At 44.0% G+C, this 24,572-nt stretch overlaps 1 protein-coding gene across 1 annotated transcript in view; it reads left to right on the top strand.

Moving 5' to 3' along the window:
- The window catches only part of LOC126095555 (ankyrin repeat and SAM domain-containing protein 1A-like), a 193,448-nt gene extending 169,789 nt beyond the window's left edge, over nucleotides 1-23,659 (top strand). Inside the window, exons 6-9 of the mRNA XM_049910333.1 lie at nucleotides 6,583-6,837; nucleotides 11,564-11,722; nucleotides 15,935-16,072; nucleotides 23,255-23,659. Coding sequence (XP_049766290.1) covers nucleotides 6,583-6,837; nucleotides 11,564-11,722; nucleotides 15,935-16,072; nucleotides 23,255-23,659 — 957 coding nt within the window. The remainder of the gene's footprint in view (nucleotides 1-6,582; nucleotides 6,838-11,563; nucleotides 11,723-15,934; nucleotides 16,073-23,254) is intronic.
- The last annotated feature ends 913 nt before the right edge of the window (nucleotides 23,660-24,572 follow it).

Genomic DNA, 24,572 nt, shown 5'->3' with positions numbered 1-24,572 from the left:
TAGCCACCAAGCGGTGTGTGGCGGAGGGTACAATTCGCGCCAAAGCCATATCCCCCCCCCCCTCCCTCTGTTCCACTCGCGGATCGCGCTAGGGAAAAACGACTGTCTGAACGCCTCAGTACGAGCTCTAATTTCCCTTATCTTTGAATGGTGATCATTGCGCGATTTGAAAGTTGGTGTGAATAATATATGCTCCACATCCTCGGCGAAGATAGGATTTCGGAATTTAGTGAGCAGCCCCTTTCGCTTAGCGCGTCGTCTATCTGCAGGTGTGTCCCTCTTAAAACTTTCTATGACATTTGTAACGCTCTCGCGATGGCTAAATGTACCAGTCACGAATCTTGCCGCCCTTCTTTGGACCTTCTCAATCTCTTGAATCAGACCCAACTGATAAGGGTCCCATACAGACGAACAATAAGACTGGACGAACTAAAGTACTGTAAGCAATTTCCTTTGTTGAAGGACTGCATCGCTTCAGGATTCTACCAATAAACCGCAATCTAGAATTCGCCTTGCCAGTTACTTGTGTAATCTGATCATTCCATTTGAGATTATTTCGAATAGTCACACTCAGGTACTTGACGGATGTTACTGCTTCCAATGACTGGGTATTTATTTTGTACTCGTACATTAATGGGGATTTTCGCCTTGTTATACGCAGTAGGCTACACTTACTAATATTGAGAGATAACTGCCAATCATTACATTATTTTCTGTAAATCCTCATTGATATGTTGACAATTTTCGTGTGATACTACTTTCCTGTAGACTACAGCATCATCGGCAAACAGCCTCTTGCCGTTGTCAATACCATCAACCAGATCGTTTATGTAAATCGTAAAAAGCAGCGGACCTATTACGCTGCCCTGGGGCACATATGATGTTACGCTTGTTTCTGTTAAAGTCGCCCCATTCAGGACGACATATTACTCTCTGTCTGTTAGAAAACTTTTTATCCAACCGCATATGTCATCGGATAGACCGTAAACGCGCAGTTTTTGGAGCAAGCGACAGTGCGGAACTGAGTCGCACGCCTTTCAAAAGTCGAGAAATATGGCATCATCATGGGAGCCGGTACCTAGAGCCTGTAGTATATCATGCACAAAGAGGGCCAGCTGTGTCCCGCATGACCGCTGTTTCCTAAAACCATGCTGGTTTCTGCAGATGTGCTTCTCAGAGTCTAGAAAGGTCATTATGTCTTAACACAGAATACGTTCTATGATTCTACAACAAATCGATGTCAGTGAAATTGGCCGGTAATTATATGCATCCGATTTCTACCCTTTTTATAGATTGCTATGATCTGGGCCTTCTTCCAGTCCCATCGAACTTTCCGCTGTCCCAATGATCTCTGATAGATGACGGATAAGAATGGTGCTATATTTGTAGCATAATCAACATATAATCTTACTGGGATACCGTATAGGCCACATGCCTTACTGGCGCCTAAGGATCTTAACTATTTTACAATCCCAGATACACTAAACCTTATGTCCGCCATCCTTGCGTTTGTTCGATAATTGAAAGGGGGAATAGTGTTGCAGTCCTCTACCGTAAATGAATTTTGAAAGCTAGGTTTAGAATTTCTGCTTTTTGTTTATCATCATCCGTTACATTACACGCAGTGTCAGGAAAAGAAGGTATTGAATTATTAGTAGCGTTCATAGATTTTACGTACGACCAAAATTTTTTGGCGTTGTTTTTAGAATCTGCAGACAAAATATTGCTTTCAAGTTCGTTAAAAGAATCTCTCATTGACCTTTTGACACCTGCTTTCATTTCGCATAATTTCTGTTTGTCAGCGGGTCAGTGACTACTTTTAAAACGACTGTGCAAAATTCTCTGCTTTCTCAGCGACTTCCTAATATCTTTGTTGTAGCAAGGTGGATCCTTTCTCTCCCCTATATTATTGCTAGGCACACACTTCTCTAGCACGCGGTGGACGATACCTTTAAATTCCGACCATAGATACTCAATATCTTTATGTCCCGCGGTGAATGCTTGGAGCTGACTATGAACTTATTGATTAATGGCAGTTTTATTTGATTTCCAAAACATGAAAACTCTACTCTGTTTCTTTGGTTTTTTTGCGACTTCCACTGACATAGAAGCCACAACGACATTATGATCGCTAATACCTTCTTCTAGATTAACTTCCTCAAAAAGATCAGGTCTGTTTGTCGCCAAGGTATTTAATATGTTCCCATCTCGAGTTGGTTTTCTAAACAGTTGCTCAAGGTTGTATGTTGAGAGCGCTCTTAGAATAACTTCACACGAGTCTTTGCTTCTGCCCCCTGTGATAAACGTGTAATTTTCCCAGTCAGTGGATGCCAAATGAAAGTCTCCACCTATAACTAATGGATAATTTTGATATTTACTTCCTCATATTCAAGACTTTCCCTCAAACGTTCTGCGACGTTTGTTGCGGATACTGGTGGTCTATAAAAACATCCTAATACAATGGTCAATCCTTGTCTGATTAGACGAGCCAGTATCGATCTCACCAGAGATATAACACGTGAAGACGCGGAATGTCCATGACGTCTTGTGTGTCGTATGAGTTCCGTCAACAACTATCAGCCGTGACGTGAAGCCATACTCAACAGCTCCTCACACCATGACATCAGGAGTAAAACCGCTGTGCCTCTCGAAAACATCGGCAGAATGGGATCTACTCCAGTTCGCCACCATATTTGCCAACGATGGTCATTCGGTATAGTGCAGAACTGCGATTCTTCACTGAACACAGCAGTTCATGCTCACCGATCTCGAGAACACTTCAAAAGCAGTCGTCTGTCTCGTGTTAACGGCAGTCTGCGCATGGCTGCCAGTCTCCGACCAATGGTGTGGACTGACGTAGACTGTTGCAGAGAGCCCACTGTTTATTCTCGGATGGCAGGCGCAGATGCGAAGGGTATAAGATCTGAATACTGTGTATTGTTACTTTTATTGTATTTTATGGTTTTATAGACAAGATTAGTATGTATTTTTGGTTTTCGAGCGGTGAATTGAAATGTCCACTGAAACTAAATACACCTTATGTATGTTTTGTCGCGTGGTAATGTGTTACTAAAGAGCTGTGGCAGCTTTCTTGTTGCGTGTTCTTGAGTCAGTTGAAAGTCACCTTGTTTATTTACAGGTTCGTTCGCCAATCTCCACAACGACTCTTCAACTCCACAACGACGCAGCGTAGCTGAAACTTTCAATAACATTTAGACTGACTAAAAAGAGTAATATTTACGATCGAGACTCACCTAATGACTCCGATTTTGTTCTTACTCTGATAAAGACGGAGGGAACTTATAATTGTGAAAATTACGTTTAACAACTCGGAAGTATGAGGAAAAGTTGTATCCAAATTATCCATTAGTTATAGGTGGAGACTTTCATTTCGCATCCACTGACTGGGAAAATTACACGTTTATCACAGGGGGCAGAAGCAAAGACTCGTGTGAAGTTATTCTAAGAGCGCTCTCAACATACAAGGTGGAAGACGAGCATTCGTTTATTTCTTCCTTGAATACAACTTTTCCTCATACTACCGAGTTGTTAAACGTAATTTTCACAATTATAAGTTCCCTCCTTCTTTATCAGAGTAAGAACAAAATCGGAGTCATTAACATTACGTTGAACAACAGACATAATAAAAATCAGAGACAATGCAATGATAATGTTCGCTTTCCTTATGCAAGAAGAAACGTCTTTGGATGCTATACACAGCACAATATCTGACACAGTTATTTTCGTAATAAAATGTGTTATTACAACTGGACGATTCGACCAGCCAGACAAACGGATCCACAATGAGGCCCCTTTAAACCCCAATCAGTCATTGGTAACTCTGTCTCACTCTAATATGCGGTATCTTCTAGTCCTTCAGTGTGATCATTCAAAATCTGACGCATTTCACGCCCCTTATATACGCTACCAGACCTAGTAACAGCACTAAACTCGCTTGCCGATGTGGCCGAGCGGTTCTAGGCGCTTCAGTCTGGAACCGCGCGACCGCTACGGTCGCAGGTTCGAATCCTGCCTCGGGCATGGATGTGTGTGATGTCGTTAGGTTAGTTAGGTTTAAGTAATTCTAAGTTCTAGGGGACTGATGACCTCAGATGTTAAGTCCCATAGTGCTCAGAGCCATTTGAAGCACTAAACTTGAACAACGCTCATGCACTCTGCCGGCTGTTGTACGTGGTATTCTTTTCATTTAGATACCCACCAATGATGTGTATGTGTACGAATTCCGCTGATGTCAGACCATGTCTTCTACATGCATCACATTTTTTATCAGGCAGTATATCTTAACATGTTTAGGAGTCTTTCATTTTTTTTTTTAATTTTCATCTCATTTGTAAGCTGTAGTACATTACTTATACCCCTGCAGTTTTTCGGATTTTTATTTTTCTAGCCTTGAAATGAGAGTTGATTTTCATTACGCTCCATTTGTCACATGTTTCATTTAAGGGGCAGTCAAATGAAAACAAACATCCGCCACAACGGGGCCATGCAATGGTTCCGTTCCAAAGTTATCACCACAAGCATTAAGGTGTTTATCACACTGGAAGACGAGACCATTAATTCCTGTTTCGTAGAACGCGGTCGGCCGCTGACGGATTCATAACCACGCCCGCTCTTCCACTTCCTCGTTTGACTGAAACGGACGTCCACGAATGTCTTTTTTCTGGTCACCAAGGATGAGAGAATCACACGATGGAAGAAGTGGGCCTTACGAAGAATGCTGTAGTGTTTCCCAACTAAATCGATGAAGCGTAGCCATCGTCCGATTGGTAATGTGGGGGTGGGCGTTACCATGCAACAGGATGATTCCGTACAACAGCATTCCCGAGCATCGGAGTGTCTGCAAAGTGCCTTCAGAGCGCTGCGTATTGATTGTGGTCCCACCCTCGAGGAACACGACGAGCGCAGGAATCATACTGTTGCACGATAACACCCCTTCTCCTGCCGCCCCTCCACCCCCACCCCCCTCCCCTCATCAAATGGATGGAAAATACGCTTCGGCGATTTGGTTAAGAACACTGCAACATCTTCCGTAGTGCACGTACCTTCCACCGTGTGATTTTCAGATTTTTGGCAACCAGAACAAAGAAACGCGTGGACGTCGGTTTCAACCGGATGAAAAAGTGCTAGTAGGGGTGCGGTTATGAATGCTAAACAGCCGACGGCGGTCTACGAAACGGGAATACGGGCTACACTCCACACAAATACTTTCAGAAACGACTTCCTGACACTTAAATCTATACTCGATGTTAACAAATTTCTCTTCTTCAGAAACGCTTTCCTTGCCATTGCCAGTCTACATTTTATATCCTCTCTACTTCGACCATCATCAGTTATTTTGATCCCCAAATAGCAAAACTCGTTTACTACTTTAAGTGTCTCATTTCCTAATCTAATTCTCTCAGCATCACCCGATTTAATTCGACTAAATGCCATTACCGTAGTTATTACTACATCTACATGATTACTCTGCAATTCACATTTAAGTGCTTGGCAGAGGGTTCATCGAACTACAATCATACTGTCTCCCTACCATTCCACTCCCGAACAGCGCGCGGGAAAAACGAACACCTAAACCTTTCTGTGCGAGCTCTGATTTCTCTTATTTTATTTTGATGATCGTTCCTACCTATGTAGGTTGGGCACAACAAAATATTTTCGCATTCGGAAGAGAAAGTTGGTGACTGAAATTTCGTAAATAGATGTCGCCACGACGAAAAACGTCTTTGATTTAATGACTTCCATCTAAACTCGCGTATCATATCTGCCACACTCTCTCCCTATGACGTGATAATACAAAACGAGCTGCCCTTTTTTGCACCATTTCGACGTCCTCCGTCAACCCCACCTGGTAAGGATCCCACACCGCGCAGCAATATTCTAACAGAGGACGAACGAGTGTAGTGGAAGCTGTCTCTTTAGTGGACTTGGTGCATCTTCTAAATGTCCTGCCAATGAAACGCAACCTTTGGTTCGCCTTCCCCACAATATTATCTATGTGGTCTTTCCAATTGAAGTTGTTCGTAATTTTAACACCCAGGTACTTAGTTGAATTGACAGCCTTGAGAATTGTACTATTTATCGAGTAATCGAATTCCAACGGATTTCTTTTGGAACTCGTGTGGATCACCTCACACTTTTCGTTATTTAGCGCCTACTGCCAACTGCCACCTGCCACACCATGCAGCAATCTTTTCTAAGTCACTTTGCAACTGACACTGGTCTTCGGATGACCTTACTAAACGGTAAATTACAGCATCATCTGCGAACAACCTAAGCGAACTGCTCAGATTGTCACCCAGGTCATTTATATAGATCAGGAACAGCAGAGGTCCCAGGATGCTTCTCTGGGGAACACCTGATATCACTTCAGTTTTACTAAGAAAATAAAAACACCTGTTATAATTGAGACCAAACAAATACCGAAAAATACCGGTTATCAAATACTGCTACCGTTGTTAACCGGTCGTTTTTTCCCTTGTATACTTACTGGTAACGCACCTACTTGTCGATTAAGTGACCTGGTCGCGTGGCCGCTAACGCCGCCCCCGCTTCTGTCCGCAGAAGAGCAACATCCAGCAGCTGAAGGACGAGATCCGCGAGAAGCTGCCGGCGTCGGCCGCCTCCGCCTCCGCCCCCGCGCTGCCGTGCGGCACGCTGGGCCGCCCCCGCAAGGCGCGGCCGGCGCCGCAGCCGCCGTCCGACCTGAGCATCCGCGAGCCGGCGCAGCTGCTGGTGGGCGTGCCCTCGGCGCTCACCACGCGCTGGCGCCACCGGCCGCACGCGCTCGTCTCCGGCGCCGTCACCTACGTCGCCAACGTGAGTCTCCGGCCGGCTGTAGCCCCGGCCAGATAGGGAGAAGCCACGGTGCACCGTACAAATGTTAATTACTACATATCACAGTCTGCATTCCAGATGGGTTGTTCGACTGAGAATGCTATTTACACATTCACACATCAAATACACTCATGCTCATAAATCAAGGATAATGCTGATACATGGTGAAACAAAGCTCTGGTGGGTGTTTTGCGGGTTTAAATCACCTCTGGGAATGACCATGCGACGTATCTGACCTGCCGTCGTCGCACAGTGGCGCTGACAGCAGTCCACATACGCAGAGGTGTGTTGGTGCATGTCAGAGTACGGTGCAGCAGTGTGCAGACGTTTTCAGACGTGCTAATGATGACTGTGTGTTGAAAATGGCTCAAAAACCACATATTGATGATGTTATGAGGGGTAGAATACTACAGTGACTGGAGGCTGGTCAAACACAGCAGGTTGTAGCACGGGCCCTCTGTGTGCCACAAAGTGTCATCTCAAGATTATGGCAACGATTTCAGCAGACAGGAAACGTGTCCAGGCGCTACAGTACGGGAAGTTCACAGTGTACAACGCCACAAGAAGACCGATATCTCACCATCAGTGCCCGCAGACGGCCACTGAGTACTGCAGGTAGCCTTGCTCGGAACTTTACCGCAGCCACTGGAACAGTTGTCTCGAGACGCACAGTCTACAGACGACTGAACAGCCGGCCCGGGGGGCCGAGCGGTGCTAGGCGCTACAGTCTGGAACCGCGCGACCGCTACGGTGGCAGGTTCGAATCCTGCCTCGGGCATGGATGTGTATGATCTCCTTAGGTTACTTAGGTTTAAGTAGTTCTAAGTTCTTGAGGACTGATTATTTCAGAAGTTAAGTCCCACAGTCCTCAGAGCCATTTGAGCCATCTGAACGGCTGAAAAACATGGTTTATTCGCCCAGAGACCTGCAAGATGCTTTCCACTGACCCCTGATCACAGGAGAGCCCGTAAAACGCGGTCTCAAGAACAAAGAACATGGTCATTGGAACAGTGGTCCCAGGTTATGTTCATGGACGAGTCCAGGTATAGTCTGAACAGTGATTCTCGCCGGGTTTTCATCTGTCGTGAACCAGGAGTCAGATACCAACCCCTTAAGGTCCTTGAAAGGGACCTGTACGGAGGTTGTGGTTTGATGGTGTGGGGTGGGATTATGATTGGTGCACGTACACCCCTGTAGGTCTTTGACAGAGGAACTATAACAGGTCAGCTGTATCGGGACGTCATTTTGCACCAGTATGTCCGCCTTTTCAGGGCTGCAGTGGGTCCCACCTTCCTCTTGATGGATGATAACGCACGGCCCCACCGAGCTGCCATCGTGGTGGAGTACCTTGAAACAGAAGATATCAGGCGAATAGAGCGGCCTGCCTGCTCTCCAGACCTAAACCCTATCGAGCACGTCTCGGATGCTCTCGGTCGACGAATCGCTGCACGTCTTCAAACCCCTACGACACTTTAGGAGCTCCGACAGGCACTGGTGCAAGAATGGGAGGCTATACCCCTGCAGCTGCTCGACCACCTTATTCAGAGTATGCCAGCACGTTGTGCGGCCTGTATAAGTGTGCACGGTGATCATATCCCATATTGGCGTCGGAGTACATGCGCAGGAAACAGTGGCGTTTAGTAGCACATTTGTTTCTGGACGGTTTTCTCAACTTATCTCCAATACCGTGGACGTACAGATGTGTGTCGTGTGTGTTTCCTATGTGCCTATGCTATTAGCGCCAGTTTTGTGTAGTGCCACGTGTTTCCTTAATTATCCTTAATTTATGATATCCTTAATTTATGATATCCTTAATTTATGAGATATCCTTAATTTATGAGCCTGAGTGTAGTACAAGTATTAAATAATAAAATATCACCAGCTATTAATTTTTTGTGATCTTTTCAAGAAGTTTCATTATGTAGATCATGTCACTCTCTTAGAAGGAGAGGTCCCCAGTGCTGTTTAATGTGAAATTCTGTACTGAACAGCCGGGGTCACACAACCGTCTGTGGAAAGATGGGCATACAGAGACATTAGAGGTTCCTGCTGCGTCAGATTTGAGTGAGTCTCGGCGGTTTCCTCCAAGACTGTCGTCAGGAGTGATTTATTACCAGATTACAAATGTAGTGGTTTTACGTAGCCATGTATGAAATTCCGTTTCATTATTGCATGTTCTGGTGCTACTTCGCGTGCATCTCACGTAGAACTTATAGGTGCAATGCATTCTGCTATTCTTTTTTTATTTACCAATTACTTTCATTTTCCCTTGGGCGGAGAGCTGACCAGCTGTTGCTCTCCACCGCAAATATTTACACTGTAAACCAGTAATACCAAATTTTTTGTTGGTATGACGATGTGCATAGTTCTACAATTGGTGGCTCTTGTCTTGGCGAAGGCGTGTCGTAACTAAAGGCTAACAATCTGTTAACTGAAAGAATAGTACACATAAAACGTGTGCTACGTGAGCGTGAGAAATATTTAGTCGATGAGACGCGGACGTCGGAAGATGAACATAATAATTAAACAGCAAGAAGATGGGTTGCATCCTTCATGTGCGATGTTAGGACGATGTAGGCTGCCATTGATAGGATAGAAGTAGCAGATTTCATGAATAATTTCACTGTCTGTGGGAAAAAGGAGATTAAATTTTCTTGGGAAAGGATGTGGAGTGTGCGGAGACGTAGAGAAGGTAAAATTTTTTGTTGCAGATGAGTCAACGGACTGGGGTGCTCGAGGACACTCACGCTGTTACATGATAGAACTGGAGTGTTCAGAGCAGGTGGGGCAGGAGTTTCAGGAGGTGTGAAGATTTTATTAGCAGATACGTGATGTTGCTGAGAGAAGGTAGTCGGACATAGAAAGCAAGACAAAGTGCATCTCATTAAATTATATGAAGAGAGTAATAATAAATGAAAGGGGCCTAGGTCCAAAGAACGTTAGCAGGAATGATAACTGAGAAAAATGATGCTCTAGTATGTGTGAATAATGGTCGTGAAATTTAGTGCCATGTCCGATCGATTAGTAGTATCAATATATATTGGCCCCATTTTTTTTTCCTTGGAGAGTTCTGCTATATCCATCCACATACACAGTGATAAGAAGCGACAAGCATAGATATTTATTTGGATGCCCTCTCTGTCATAATTGCGACCTATCGCCATGATGTAGAATGAGTCAGATTCACAATTATACGAGTAGTACCTTTTGTCAGAGAGAAATATGGCAATGGTCGACCATTTACACGATTCGTCGTAGGGTATTTTTTTAAACAAACATTCAGCGTTTTATACTTAAAGATGTTCAGGTTTTCTCTCTCCTAAAACACGCACACGATGTAACCTCCCCACAAAGAATGATAATGAAAATGTGTGAGCCAAGTGTAACCTCCCAATATAATTATTAAATTAAATGAATTTTTAAATATTGTAACCTCTGAACTAAATTGGCTCCGATTTTATAGTCTCTGTACAAAGAATGCATTCACACTTAATATTCCCACAAAATTCTTTTCTCATTTAATGTCAACTTCGAAACAGAAAAATTCCTAAGCACCATAATTAATAAAAAAGGTTCTGTAACCTGATAAATTTTATGAGGACAGCAGCGCTGACCTTCGGCCCTGTATTCTGAATAAAAAAAAGCAAAAATTCTTACCTCAATAAAACTGCAATTATATCCGCTCTTAATTACTCATTTTTCGACACAGCCTCGTGCAATGCTGGTATATATATTTTTTTTTTATTTTTGGATGCAACGATAATGCATTGGAAATTTTTTTAAATTGAAATGAATGCTTTTCTTTAAAAGAGTTGCTTTATATTATAAAAATTATTATTGGTGCATTTCTTTTGAACAAATTAAATTACAATTAACATACATTATTAAATATGCGCAAGGCTGCTTCTTTACCTTCTACAACAATACTCATCCTCCAGAGTCCTGATCAGAGTCGCGACCAGAGCACACAGCCGACGCTGGCCGACTCCCGCCGCCTAGCACGGACTAACACGGACTGACGACTACTACTCACTCGCTACTACTATCGACCAACTACTACTACTGTCGACTCGCGCGGTCAAGCGCAGACTAGCAACAGCTAACGATAAACTACTCTCTGGTCAGAGATTCTGTCATGCCTCGCCCACCGCTGGCAATGTATACATCTTACAATGATATCCATATTATTACATATTCAGAAATTCTTCTACGGAGTAGAAGTGGCTGTCAAGTCAATTTTCACGTTTCTTCTCCAAAATTTGATATTATTCGCAAGGTAGCAGTAGTACATGCACTTACTGAGAGCAGACTTCACTAATCTTATTTGCTTTAGTTAGTGTACCGTACGTCTGATTTTTAACCCTTCTTATGTAAACGTGAAAACACCAGTCTAAGAGAGTAAGATAAATGTGAATGCCTAGAAAGTGACTGGTTGCTGCAAATACGTACTCGGAGATGTTTAAGCATGACATTAAGGTGACCTTGAAACCTGCTATAACATAATTTTTTGGTTCAGAAATTTTATCAGGAAAGATTACATGATATAGTAAAATATATATAATGTATGCCGTACCCCAGGAACAAATATGTGTCGATTTAAAAATATTGTTACGAATATCAATACCATTACGCATATAAATACCAAAAATTTGGAAGTTTGTAACACTTGCAACAGCAGCTGAGAGCTCCTGCTTGGTTTTTCTTGCAGTACCTGGGTTCGACGCTGGTTAAGGAATTGCGTGGCACCGAGTCGACCAAGAAGTCCATCCAGAAGCTGAAGAAGACGCCACGGGAGTCTCGTACCACGCCCGACATTGCGCTGTGCATCTCGTACCGCGGCGTCAAGTTCCTCAACACCGTCACCAAGGTACGGCGCCTCACAACGGGTGCAGACTAGCGCTAGAACATCTGTGTTGGACAGGGTGGAGTGACGTGCCTGTTCTGTCTATAGAGGATCACTTTTGTAGGAGGATTACCATACGGCCAACCAGAGGCCTCAGACAAAGCCCTATGGCACGTGTTCCGTTAAAAAAATTTCTGAGCGAACTTCTTAAAGAATGGATGAAAAAGTGTGGAGGGATGGGCGTAACATAGATGAGGATTATCTATCAAGTTTACTATTCGCTGATGATCAAATAATGTTAGCTTTAGGTGACTATGATATTGAATACACAATGAAGAAAATCTTAGAAACACACACTAACGCCGTACTGACAATAAAGTTTTCTAAAACCAAAGATCTTTCTTTGAAGAGTAACAATATGACAGTATCATAGATGGAAATACTATTGGCGCATGTCAGAATTATAAATACATAGGAATTACTATATCAGAACAGAGTTCCAATAAACAAAAAATAAGATAGCGGACAACAGCAGCTAAACTAGCAATCACTCATCTGAATTCCATCCTTTGGTCATGTAACGATCCTTGTTTATTCCTTTCTTACTTCTAAATTTCGTATTTATCGTCGTCTCGTATTATGAGTGACAAATCGCCCCTTTTATACTGCTTACTATAACCTTGAATGGCTGTCATAGTGTCTGACTACGACCCCACAAACTTTAATACAGTTTGCACTTTGAGGACTGCTTTTACTTAAACTGAAAGCTTTTATAAGTGTTCTGCGTGTAAACCTGTTTATTTATCGTTAAGACGTCGTAATTGCATTGGATCATTTAGTGGCAATTTAGGAGGTTGTTCTGTCTAGGATGTAACACTGCACTCCACTGTTACCTTAAATGTAGCTTTCTCACTAAAATTGAATGTCAGCAATTACAGCTGAGCCAGGAACCAATACAAATTCCCCTCGAATATTATAAGGTACTTGAAAAAGAATGTAGAACTTTTGACAACAAATTGTTACTGTAATGTCCCCACACCCCTCCCCACTCGCCCTCCCCCCACCCCCCCACCCCAAAAAAAGAAATCTTGACACTCCCTTTTTAAATTGTCTGTCTCTACCGTTACAATTGTAACTCAGAAATAAAATGTTTGGGGCTTGCCTTGTCACATGCCTTGCAGTTGGGAATATCGAGCAAATGTGGTTTCACAATAGTTTTACGTCTCATATTATTTTCATAAACCAGAAACGCCAGACTGTCTACCTTTTGGAACTATTTTTGGCGTAATATTGATGGAATTCTGATAGCAGCGACTACAGTCTGGAAATATCTGGTATCCAGGACTACAGTTTGGCAAAATGACTTATTACTGCAAAAGTTCTACTTATCCTATTTCTCCGTAAATTGTACCATTGTAAGCACAAAATATCAAGTCTTATGGAGTGAACTATTACGTAAACCTTACTCAAGCACTGCTCGCTGGCGTCTCTCTCCTCTGCAATCTGTCTGTCAGAAAGGATGGTCAAATATTTAGTGAAATCATTTGTCCAAAAGTAAAAAATGAAATAAACTAAAGGAACAACTGACGTGCCTTTGATGTTGCCCAAAAATCATGTACTGTTTTATCGGGAAAAGAGAGTGAAGAAGAACAATGATCATGACAGCACTTGTAAGGGAGAAATCACTTCTCGCGCCACTTGTATTCTCTTTCCTAATATTTGAAGGCTTCTCTATTGAACCATATCTGAGTGTGAAAAATTGTTGGAACTTTTTGCACCTCCATGCACAGATGATAGAAATATCTCAAGGCCATGAAACAGCAAAGTGCATGGCCCCCATACACCAGACCACTCTTTAAAATCCCCAAATTCTAAGTTAAATATTTGACTTTCAATTTTCAGTTTGCACCTCATCTGCTGTACATTATTTCTAGCAGCATTCAAAGGTATGTCAAAAGTTTCTCCAATCTGTTTTGTTCCTTATTTTTATACAAAGAATTTGACAAAATAGTAGATTATTTATTCTACTGGTTTTATTTTCAAGTCTTCTTCAGAAAGCATCTAGCAGCGTTGTCGCCAGCTATCAATTGTGAAGCACTTACGGCTGCAGGAGGAAGAATAGCCATCTATAAAGCTCCGCCAACACTGAGGCTTTACCATAGAGACGTTTACAAAATCGCTTTCGTTGCGTCTTCTGTTCTCTAGATGTACTATATTTAGTGTCTGGTTCACAGGAGGCCTTTTTGAGTTACATATCACAATAATGGAAATTCTTGTTCATGAAACTGCTAGGCCTTGAAGAGATGAAAGTTTTGATACCAGCTGTTGACGGCGATACACTATGTGATCAAAAGTATCCAGACACCCCCAAAACATACGTTTTTCATATTAGGTGCATTGTGCTGCCACCTACTGCCAGGTACTCCATATAAGCGACCTCAGTAGTCATTAGACATCGTGAGAGAGCAGAATGAAGCGCTCCGCGGAACTCACAGACTTCGAACGTGGCCAGGTGATTGGCTGTCACTTACGTCATACGTCTGTACGCGAGATTTCCACACTCCTAAACATCCCTAGGTCCACTCTTTCCGATGTGATAGTGAAGTGGAAACGTGAAGGAACGCGTACAGCACAAAAGCGTAAAGGCCGATCTCGTCTGTTGACTGACAGAGACCGCCGACAGTTGAATGTGTAATAGGCAGACATCTATCCAGACCATCACACAGGAATCCCAAACTGCATCAGGACCCACTGCAAGTACTATGACGATTAGGCGGGAGGTGAGAAAACTTGGATTTCATGGTCGAGCGGCTGTTCTTAGCCACACACCACGCCAGTAAATGCCAAACGACGCCTCGCTTGGTGTAAGGAGCGTAAACATTGGACGATTGAACAATGGAAAAACGTTTTGTGGGGTGACGAATCAGGGTAGACAATGTGACGAGCCGATGGCAGGGTGTGGGCATAGCGAAATCACGGTGAACGTCATCTGCCAGCGTGTGTAGTGCCAACAGTAAAATTCGGAGGCGGTGGTATTATGGTGTGGTCGTGTTTTTCATGGAGGGGGCTTGCACTTGTTGATTTGCGTGGCACTATCACAGCACAGGCCTACATTGATGTTTTAAGCGCCTTCTTGCTTCCCACTGTTGAAGAGAAATTCGGGCATGGCGATTGCATCTTTCAACACGATCGACCACCTGTTCATAAAGCACGGCCTGTGGTGGAGTGGTTACACGACAATAACTTCCCTGTAATGGACTGGCCTACACAGAGTCCTGACCTGAATCCTATAGAACACCTATGGGATGTTTTGGAACGCCGACTTCGTGCCACTCCTCACCGACTGACATCAATACCTCTCCTCAGTGCAGCACTCGGCGAAGAAGGGCTGCCATTCCCCAAGAAACCTTCGAGCTCCTGATTGAACGTATGCCTGCGAGAATGGAAGCTGTCGTCAAGGCTAAGGCTGGACCAACACCATATTGAATTCCAGCATTACCGATGCAGGGCGCCATGAACTTGTAAGTCATTTCCAGCCACGTGTTTGTATACTTTTAATAACATAGTATATTAGATCGATGATACAAGCGTCTTCTGTTGTCGAAATGTCGTAAACAGTTCAGTCAGCGAAGGAAAATTCGGGGCAAAAATCGGCTTTTAGATTAGACTGATTCATCGTGTAACCGAAGTTTAACGAGTTCCTTTTAGTACTAATGTGGATGACCTCACACTCTTCGTTATTTAGGGTCAACTGCCACTTTTCGCTCCATTCAGAACTCTGTGTCGTCGAACGACATGCAATATAAATATGTTCTTCGTATGATCAGTCTTGTCAAAAAATGGTTCAAATGGCTCTGAGCACTATGGGACTCAACTTCTGAGGTCATTAGTCCCCTAGAACTTAGAACTAGTTAAACCTAACTAACCTAAGGACATCACAAACAGCCATGCCCGAGGCAGGATTCGAACCTGCGACCGTAGCGGTCTTGCGGTTCCAGACTGCAGCGCCTTGAACCGCACGGCCACTTCGGCCGGCTCAGTCTTGTCGAATAGTATACGAAGGTTCTGATGTTAAAATTAGTATGTGACTTTTCAGTGTGGCCAAGATAAGCTACGGGCGGAGGATACGTACGAACTGGAAACGGGATTTGAAACACTGAAATGAACGACATGCTACAACTGTTCCCACGTTAGTAATCTAGAGCTGTGAAGCATTATGGCGTGTCGTGTTGGCAGGAGCTGGTCTGCGAACACGAGATCCGCAACATCCACTGCGCCTGCCAGGACGCGGACGACATGACGCACTTCGCCTACATCACCAAGGACCACGGCAGCTCCAGCCACTTCTGCCACGTCTTCTGCGTCGACACCATGGTGAGTACACGCTCCGACCGCACGAGCTCCCTGGGCGACGTCTTAAGTGGCATCAACCACGCTCACAGGGCATTTCCCAGTCCGCTAAGTTTGTTTGCGGATTGTGTTCTCTTCAAGTGTGAAACACCTCATCACTTTGTAATGTAAAAGTGAAAAACCGAGGGCAAACTCTATAAGGCAACTGGCGTGTTTGGTCATTCGCATTTCCCAGGTCTTTTAAGCTACAGGGTGGCGCACGAAATGTGTTACCAATTCTTTCTTTCATAATTTACACATTAGATATCCGCTGGGATCTGTACAGCAGTACCAGCAGAGCTTGGAAAAACAAATGAGTTACGAAATGACGTGTAATTCACGATACTGCCGCTAGGAGACTAGTAAGCAGCAATGGCTGACAATGGAAGACTGACGACACAGCAACGATCGGCAATTGTGTCACTTTTTCATGAAACGAAAAGCCTTGTTGTGACTCAGAGGCGTTTTCGACAACAGTTTAACATACGATGGGTCCCTTGCAAGAAGACCATCCACAGGTTGTACGATAAATTTGTACAGGAAGGAGCAGTATTGGAAGCGAAGCGACCTCGGCCTAAAACCGTCGGCACACGGACCTTGCTTTTCAGCGTTGAGCGTGCCGAGTTTCTAACGTCATAGCGTGGAATAGCACGTTCGGGAGTCTTTCCGAACGTGCAGAGCAATATTTAGCATGTCATATATTCTGAGCGTGCGTCTGAGCGTTGACCAATGAGATGGCACAACGCCACCCACGTGACGGTCACGCCATCTCCCTTCAGCACAAAGTTGTGAGGCGCCATATTGGCATTCATTTCAAGCCTACACGTATATATGCCGTTTCTGAGCACCAGCAAACTGAGAATCACTGGAAAACCCGTTGTTAACTGTGTGATCCACTGCAATAAAATAATGAGAAACATCATATTCGTGGCAAAAGAATTATTGTAACTTGAGTGTTATGAGAGTATGCTATTTGAAGGCAACAATACACTGACGATGCACCCAAAACACAATGTTCTTGGTACAATTTGTTATAATTAAATTTCATTTAGTTCCGATTAAAGCTTTCAGCAAGTGCTAAAATAGGTGAGATCCTAGGAATGACGGTTGTCATTAGATTGTTGGTTTAGCGAAGTAAATAGCGTCGTTGGTTAATGAAATTTTTATGTTCGGGCGGTGGTTCGCGACTCGCCAGTAAGTAAATTTTTTCCTAACATTTGCTTTTTTATTAGGTTTTGTTACTTTATTATCAGTTTAATATAAGTATATCCTATAATTTTGATGTTATTTAAATGTAAGTACACCTTTCTTTGGGTGTTCGATTGGCTTGATCTACAGGACACCTTGCGCTACTTGTGTAAAGCTATTTTGCTCCGTTTTCTTTTACGCTTCGTAATTCACGTGTTGCAAAGATTCTGTTACTGGGTAGGAACAGTGATCAAGTAATACAGACCTTAGAGTTTTATTAAAATTTGGGAATTATGAAATAATGTTTATCTTAAGTGAAGTATTGCAAATCCGTATCGCACTGTTTGTAATGGAACTATTATAAGCCTGTGTCCTTATTGATTGGAGATGGTAATTTCCTTTTCGTGGACAATGGAGGAAATGTGCGTTTTAATAGAACTAATGTGGGAATTTTACTCGCGCCCGTTTAGTAAACAGTGTGATTTATACCTAGAAACTTCCCGCTACTGCCGCCGGAGTGCGTTGCGATCGCGTGTACCACGTTGGGGCCCACGTACCGTACGCACAAGTCGCATCGTTTCTGAGCGTTCAGCAGCACGTTGAACTGAACTTAGCATGCTCAACGTCGACGTTCGACACCACGGTCCGTGTGCCGACGGCTTAAGCCTGTTTATTCGCCGGAGAATATTGAAGCGGTGCGAGTTGCTGTACAGAGAAGTCCTGGGAAATCGTGTAGAAAGGCAGCAGTGCAACTGGGAATATCCAGACGCTCCGTTCAACGCATTCTTAAAAGTGACCTCCATATGTACCGATACAAGATGACCTGTGCACAGAAGCTCACTGAAGAACACAAGCAGCAGAGACTACTGTTTGCTCAGTGGGCGGAGGATAGGGAAGAAACTGTCAACAACGTTTGGTTTTCAGAGGAGGCGCATTTTCATGTAGACGGTGTGGTTGACAAACAAAATGTACGCCACTGAAAACCCACAAGTGCTTCATGAACGACAACATTATGCTCCGAGGATTACAGCGTGGGCAGCAATTTCCAGCCACAGACTTATTGGACCCTTTTTCTTTGAAGAAACTGTGAACAGCGAGGGTTATTTGAGCATGCTTCGCAATAGCTGCATTCCACAGCTTCTTACTACTGCCTTGCCCTTCATCACGCAAGATGGAGCAAGGCCACATACTGCAAACACTGTGTTGGAGTATTTACACGAGCGTTTCGACATGCGGATCATTTCACTCAAGTTTCCAGGTCACTTAAATGACGGACAAAATTGCCCCCCAATAGTCCAGACCTCAATCCATGTGACTTTTTCTTTGAGGGTACCTAAACGAAAAAATTTTCCCGAAACGTCCACGTGATTTAATGGAGCTCAGAAGACTTACTCTTCAAGCTTGCAGTGAAATTACGGAAGACATGTGCCATAGGGGAATCACTAACTTCAGTGTTCGTTTGAAGGACGTTAGGAAACGAAATGGTGGACATATTGAGCATTTGCTGAGTTAGAACAAATCTCCATGGACGGCTCTTCATTGTAGTATATGTTTCTTTCAGATTGTATTGACAATAAAGTTTATATTCAAAAACAAAATAATAACACATTTCGTGCGTCATCCTGAATGTTACAGATAATAAGCTGTAGATAGAAAACATGTCCTTCGAAAACGAATCTTTTAAATATTCATGTTTATGAATCACACTGATGTAAAACTTTCTAAAAGACACCGTTATCACCTCTTGACCGCTATAATTATATTTCGTGCTTTATCATATGGCAAAATCTGAAAACATCAGACATGTGTACAGGGCTTCATCGCGTCTTCCATCTCCTTTGGCCGAATGTATAACGTTTGTGATTTCCCAGCGTTCACCCGAAAATGGCTAAAGATTGAAACTGTAACCATAGATTTTAAATAAAATTATTTTAACAATAAAAAGGCGACTATGAAGTCCTTCAAAGACCTTTCACAAAGAAGCTAGATTACACATTTGCCCCGAACTTGAATTAACTAGTTGCGTTTTTTCCGTTCGGAAATCACTTTCTTGATTTTCGTGTCCTTTTCATACAATCATTTATACTTTTGCAGGCATGTTCTTATTAATTTCGAAGTGAGATATCCCTTTTAAACTAGCGCATTTCGAATAATCGCACAAAGAAAATTCAAAAGAATTAGAAATCAAATAAGATATAATTTACTAACAATACTGCAAACAAAGAATTATTTCTTCATGTGAACCGTTTGTGACAACAACGCAGCCAGCAGCTAGCACCAATAACCATACAGTAATATAAAGCTCTTTCCAAACTGTGTATTCTGAGCGTTGATATGACACGATCACTTATAAGTATGCGGACTCGAGACACTTCCCAGGCAGAGTGCAGCGCCTCCTTCCTCCCGACGACAGCGACACGGTAGTGTCATACTACCTACACGTCACTGGAAGTATTTAGAGAGCCATCCTGTTGAATGACCTTTGCGACCGCTGCTTGCGTAGGTTGATTGGAACTATGACCGAAGGAAGGAAGTTTTGTATTTATCGTCCCACCGACAATAAGGTCACTATGTGCATTGTTATTTTAGAATATTCAACTGTGCTGCCTATGCTCATATAGAGCGCATAAACAATGTGTACGTTGAGTAGTGTGATAATACGTTCGTTAATGCCTAGCAGTAGCACAACAGTCATTTTATGTGAGTCACTCACCTTCCGATGGTACACTGGCATTAGTAACAGTTCGCGCTGCAATAGCTCATAGCTGAAAGGCAACTTAGACAGAAGGGCGAATTTCGAATAACATTCCCCAACTTCAGAAATATACTCAAGTGTATTTTGACAACTCCAAAAAAATGTTCAAATGTGTGTGAAATATTATGGGACTTAACTGCTAAGGTCATCAGTCCCTAAGCTTACACACTACTTAACCAAAATTATCCTAAGGACAAACACACACACCCATGCCCGAGGGAGGACTCGAACCTCTGCCAGGATCAGCCGCACTGTCCATGACTGCAGCGCCTGAGACCGCTCGGTTGACAACACCATTAGACGGTTAATCACACTTATGGCCAGGGCGGATTATTGATGCCTCATTACTGAAAACAGCCGCGCGGGATTAGCCAAGCGGTCTAGGGCGCTGCAGTCATGGACTGTGCGGCTGGTCCCGGCGGGGGTTCGACTCCTCCCTCGGGCATGGGTGTGTGTGTTTGTCCTTAGGATAATTTAGGTTAAGTAGTGTGTAAGCTTAGGGACTGATGGCCTTAGCAGTTAAGTCCCATAAGATTTCACACACACACTGAAAACATTAAGCCTGAATATTTTTCTGCACAGCATCGAAATAAAGTATACGACATTTATTTATTTCGATGGTCATCTTCAGTAGCAGCTGTTAAGTAAAAAATATTATTTGTTTTTCATTTGTAGGTCTTAAGCGTAGTGGATAGTGCTACACCATAAGTGTTTCACCTTTGCTGAAAAAACATCATCAGTGGTGGTTCTGCAAATATTGCATACGTAACACTTTTTTACTTTTTTAATCTTACAGATAAAACATTTTTGCCTACGAAGGGAGGTTACGCGTTACTCACTGTGTTCGTTGCTCCTTTTCATATATATGAAAGACAACAGGTATTTTCCCTCGTCCCTAGCAGACGATGCAGTCTAAATAAACGCGATGTAGCTCACACGATCCTCTTCTTCTCGACTATTACGGTCCAGCTTTTCGTTTTGCTGGAAAAAGTTGAGTAAGAACTTACCCATCTCCGTAACAGCCGGACGATGAACCATCACTGTCAGTAAAAACACCGTTTTGTCTGCTTGTTATCAAACACAACTGTGATTAGTATTTTGAGTACGTCTTGACCCTTTGTCCTGGCAAGACACATATCTTAGTCAGCACAGATCACTGAACTAACACACCAGCCGGCATATACTCGGAAAATTCACAAATCGAACCGGTCTACCTAATGCAGGATTATACAAAATAAAGTTTCAGAGTACACAGGCTCCACTACAGTTCAGAAGAAATAAGATGATATAATAAGTACAATCAATAAAGAAGCCTCGATTACTATCCAACAGAGGAAGAAATTGAATAACTGCTGGAAACCGAAATGTTCTGCATAAATTTCGACAAGAAGGCTTGCATTCAAACCATACAAACATATGTCCAGATGGGAAAAGTCATTATATTCTTCTTCGTACCCTCTGCACCCACTACTGTTGCGGGAGATGTCTAGTGTTTTGTACGAGGGGGGACCCAAAAGAAACCGGACTCCGAGGGCGCTGCCACTCGTATACTTAGTGCAGGGTTCTCAAGCTAGATGGTGTTAGTAGAGACCTTCATGAAACAGCTGTGCAGACGGCGTCAGTGTAGAGCTGAACGTGCAAGTGTGGTATTGTGTTTCTCTGACTGTTGGCAGGTTACCTCTGCGAAGTCGTTATGGCAACTTTAAAAGAACAAACAGTGTGTGTGAAATTTTGTTTTCTGCTTAAAAAAACTGCAACGGAGACACACCAAATGCTTCAGGAAGCTTTCCAGGAGGACGCTATGAGCCTCACACAGGTTTTCGAGTGGTGAGATGTGCGTTGAAGACCAAGCTCGTTCTGGACGCCCTTCAACATCGCGAAATGAGGAGAACATTGAAAAGGTCCGCCAAAAGATCAACGAGGATCGTCGCCAAACGATCGACCAAATTTCAGCAGAGACAGGAATCAGTTGGAGCTCTTGCCAGCGGATTTCGAGTGAGGATTTGCACATGAGACGTGTTGCTGCTAAATTTGTTCCGTGCCTTCTCACACAGGGGCAAAAAACCATCCGCATGAATGTCTGTCAGCCCTTGAAAACAGAGATTGCACGTGATCCAAACTTCTTGAACAAAATCATCACAGGGGATGAGAGTTGGTGTTAACCAAGGGCCAGCCGGAGTGGCCAAGCGGTTAAAGGCGCTACAGTCTGGAACCGCACGACTGCTGCGGTCGCAGGTTCGAATCCTGCCTCGGGCATGGATGTGTGTGATGTCCTTAGGTTAGTTAGGTTTAAGTAGTTCTAAGTTCTAGGGGACTGATGACCTTAGAAGTTAAGTCCCATAGTGCTCAGAGCCATTTGAACCATTTGTTACCAAGGAAGCGTCAAGGCAGTGTAGGACTCCCAACTCTCCCAGACCAAAAAAAGCAAGACAAGCGAGGTCAAATGTGAAGACGATGATCATTGTCTTTTTTGATGTTCGTGGAATTGTGCATCGGGAATTCGTACCCCATGGCCAGACTGTTAAACAGCACTTTTACTTGGATGTTTTAAGGCGTCTGCGAGAGGATGTGAGGAGGAAACGCCCGGAACTTTGGCGATCAGGCGACTGGTTTCTGCATCACGACAACGCTCCAGCACACACGACCTTCCGAGTGACCCACTATTTGGCATCTCAGAGGTGGTCTGTCGTTCCCCACGCTCCGTATTCGCCGGACCTAGCCCCGTGCGACTTTTTCCTATTTCCATGAATGAAAAAAAACGCTAAAAGGGGAGCGTTATGACGATGTGGAGGCGGTAAAAACAGCTTCGCAAAGGGCACTGGACAATATCAAACTTGAAGAGTTCCAAACATGCTTCCAACAGTGGGAAAAAAGACTTGACAAGTGCATTGCATGTAATGGAGAGTATTTTGAAGGTGACTGAAGTAATTTTGTAAAAAGGTTCATCAATAAATTTTTTATGACAACAATCCGGTTTCTTTTGGGTCCCCCCTCGTATACTGGCCCTGTACTACAGCTGCAGGTACCCTGGAGAGCATGGTTGACAGGCTCAGAGCCTCTTGTCTAAGCTGTTCCTTGAAAAGTAGATGCTGATTGACGATCTGACTGATCTGCCCATTTTCTTGTTACTTGAAGAAAGCATTGTGAAAGTACAAGTAGCTGTGCAACCGGGGCGAGTGTTAGTATGGGGCACTGTGGTCTAATGGGAGTGTGGCTGCCCGCAGGACCAGGCGACGGAGGTGATCCTGACGCTGGGCCAGGCGTTCGAGGTGGCGTACCAGATGGCGCTGCGCGACCAGCTGACTCCGCAGCACAACCACCACCACCACCCGCACCACCACCACCACAAGCAACAGCCGCACCTGCAGCAGCATCACCACAACAGTGCCGGTGTCAATTCTAACAACAACAACAATAATAACAATAACAACAACAACGGGCACACCCGGTCGCAGTCGGCGTCGCAGCCGCCGGCGTCGTTGACGGTGCAGCCTCCGCCTCAAGGCCACTCGCGTTCTCACTCGGCCAACGACATCAAGGTGGGCGCGTCGCCCCACGCCGCCCCCGCCGCCGCTTCCACCCCCGGCGCGACCTCTCCCGCCCCCGAGGCCCTGGCCGAGGAGCTGTAGCCCCGTCTGCAGCGTCGGCGCGCCGTCCGCCGGAGGCGGCGTCGACCACTCCGGACGGCTGCCCCCGGCGCCGCCCCCGCCGCCGCTCAGCTGAGGGCCTGCTGACGCTACCAGCCGCCGACGAGTCACGGCCTCACTTCGCTTGCGACATCTACTTGCTGTTACTGCTCGACGTGCAATTCGCACTGTAATCTGGCAATGGTTCCTTCGCGTTAGACTGGTGCATATCAGAGTATGTGCTGTGTTCCAGAAATATCCAACTTCAGTGTGTCACAAAAGTTTACATTCCTGACGAACCCTGTACGATTTTGAGTTTTTACTGGGGATTGTAGAAACGCCCGTATCCAATGCGTCTCAAAAAAAAAAAAAAAAAAAAAAAAGCCGAAATCATCGGTGCCGCATTCACAACGAAAGCTACATGTCTTCAAAGAAGATATCGATGTTCTACCAGTCTTACTTTGTATCCATATGAGCCCCATTTTGTAGTATTTAACTCAGGATATAAACGATACTAGTGACGTAAAAATGTGGGCGAAATTTTGAATACAAAAACCTCAACGACGCACAGGGACTGTGAAACAAGTAGGAAATCCTATTCTACCGAAATTCCGAGTACATCACGTACAATTTATCTATATGATATAACTGAGTAATGTTATTTCTTTTCCATAATCAAAGAAAGAAATGATACGGTCAACTTCGTCACCGAAACGACTGACCCCGATTAATGGAGCTGCTGTTAAACTTGAGCATCCGTTGTGATATTATTCTGCGCTCCTACGTTCATCAGATGCATTAAGTACACGTAGAGAAGTATTTCCTTCAGCACTTTCACCAATTCTTATGAATATCAGGTTCCACTTACAAAAGCCAACGACAAAAGGTGCACCAGAAGGAAACGAACAGGGCAGTG

This window comes from Schistocerca cancellata, chromosome 8, assembly GCF_023864275.1.
Source record: "Schistocerca cancellata isolate TAMUIC-IGC-003103 chromosome 8, iqSchCanc2.1, whole genome shotgun sequence".
Taxonomy (NCBI): Eukaryota; Metazoa; Arthropoda; class Insecta; order Orthoptera; family Acrididae; genus Schistocerca; species Schistocerca cancellata.
This window is presented reverse-complemented; position numbering and strand designations above follow the sequence as displayed.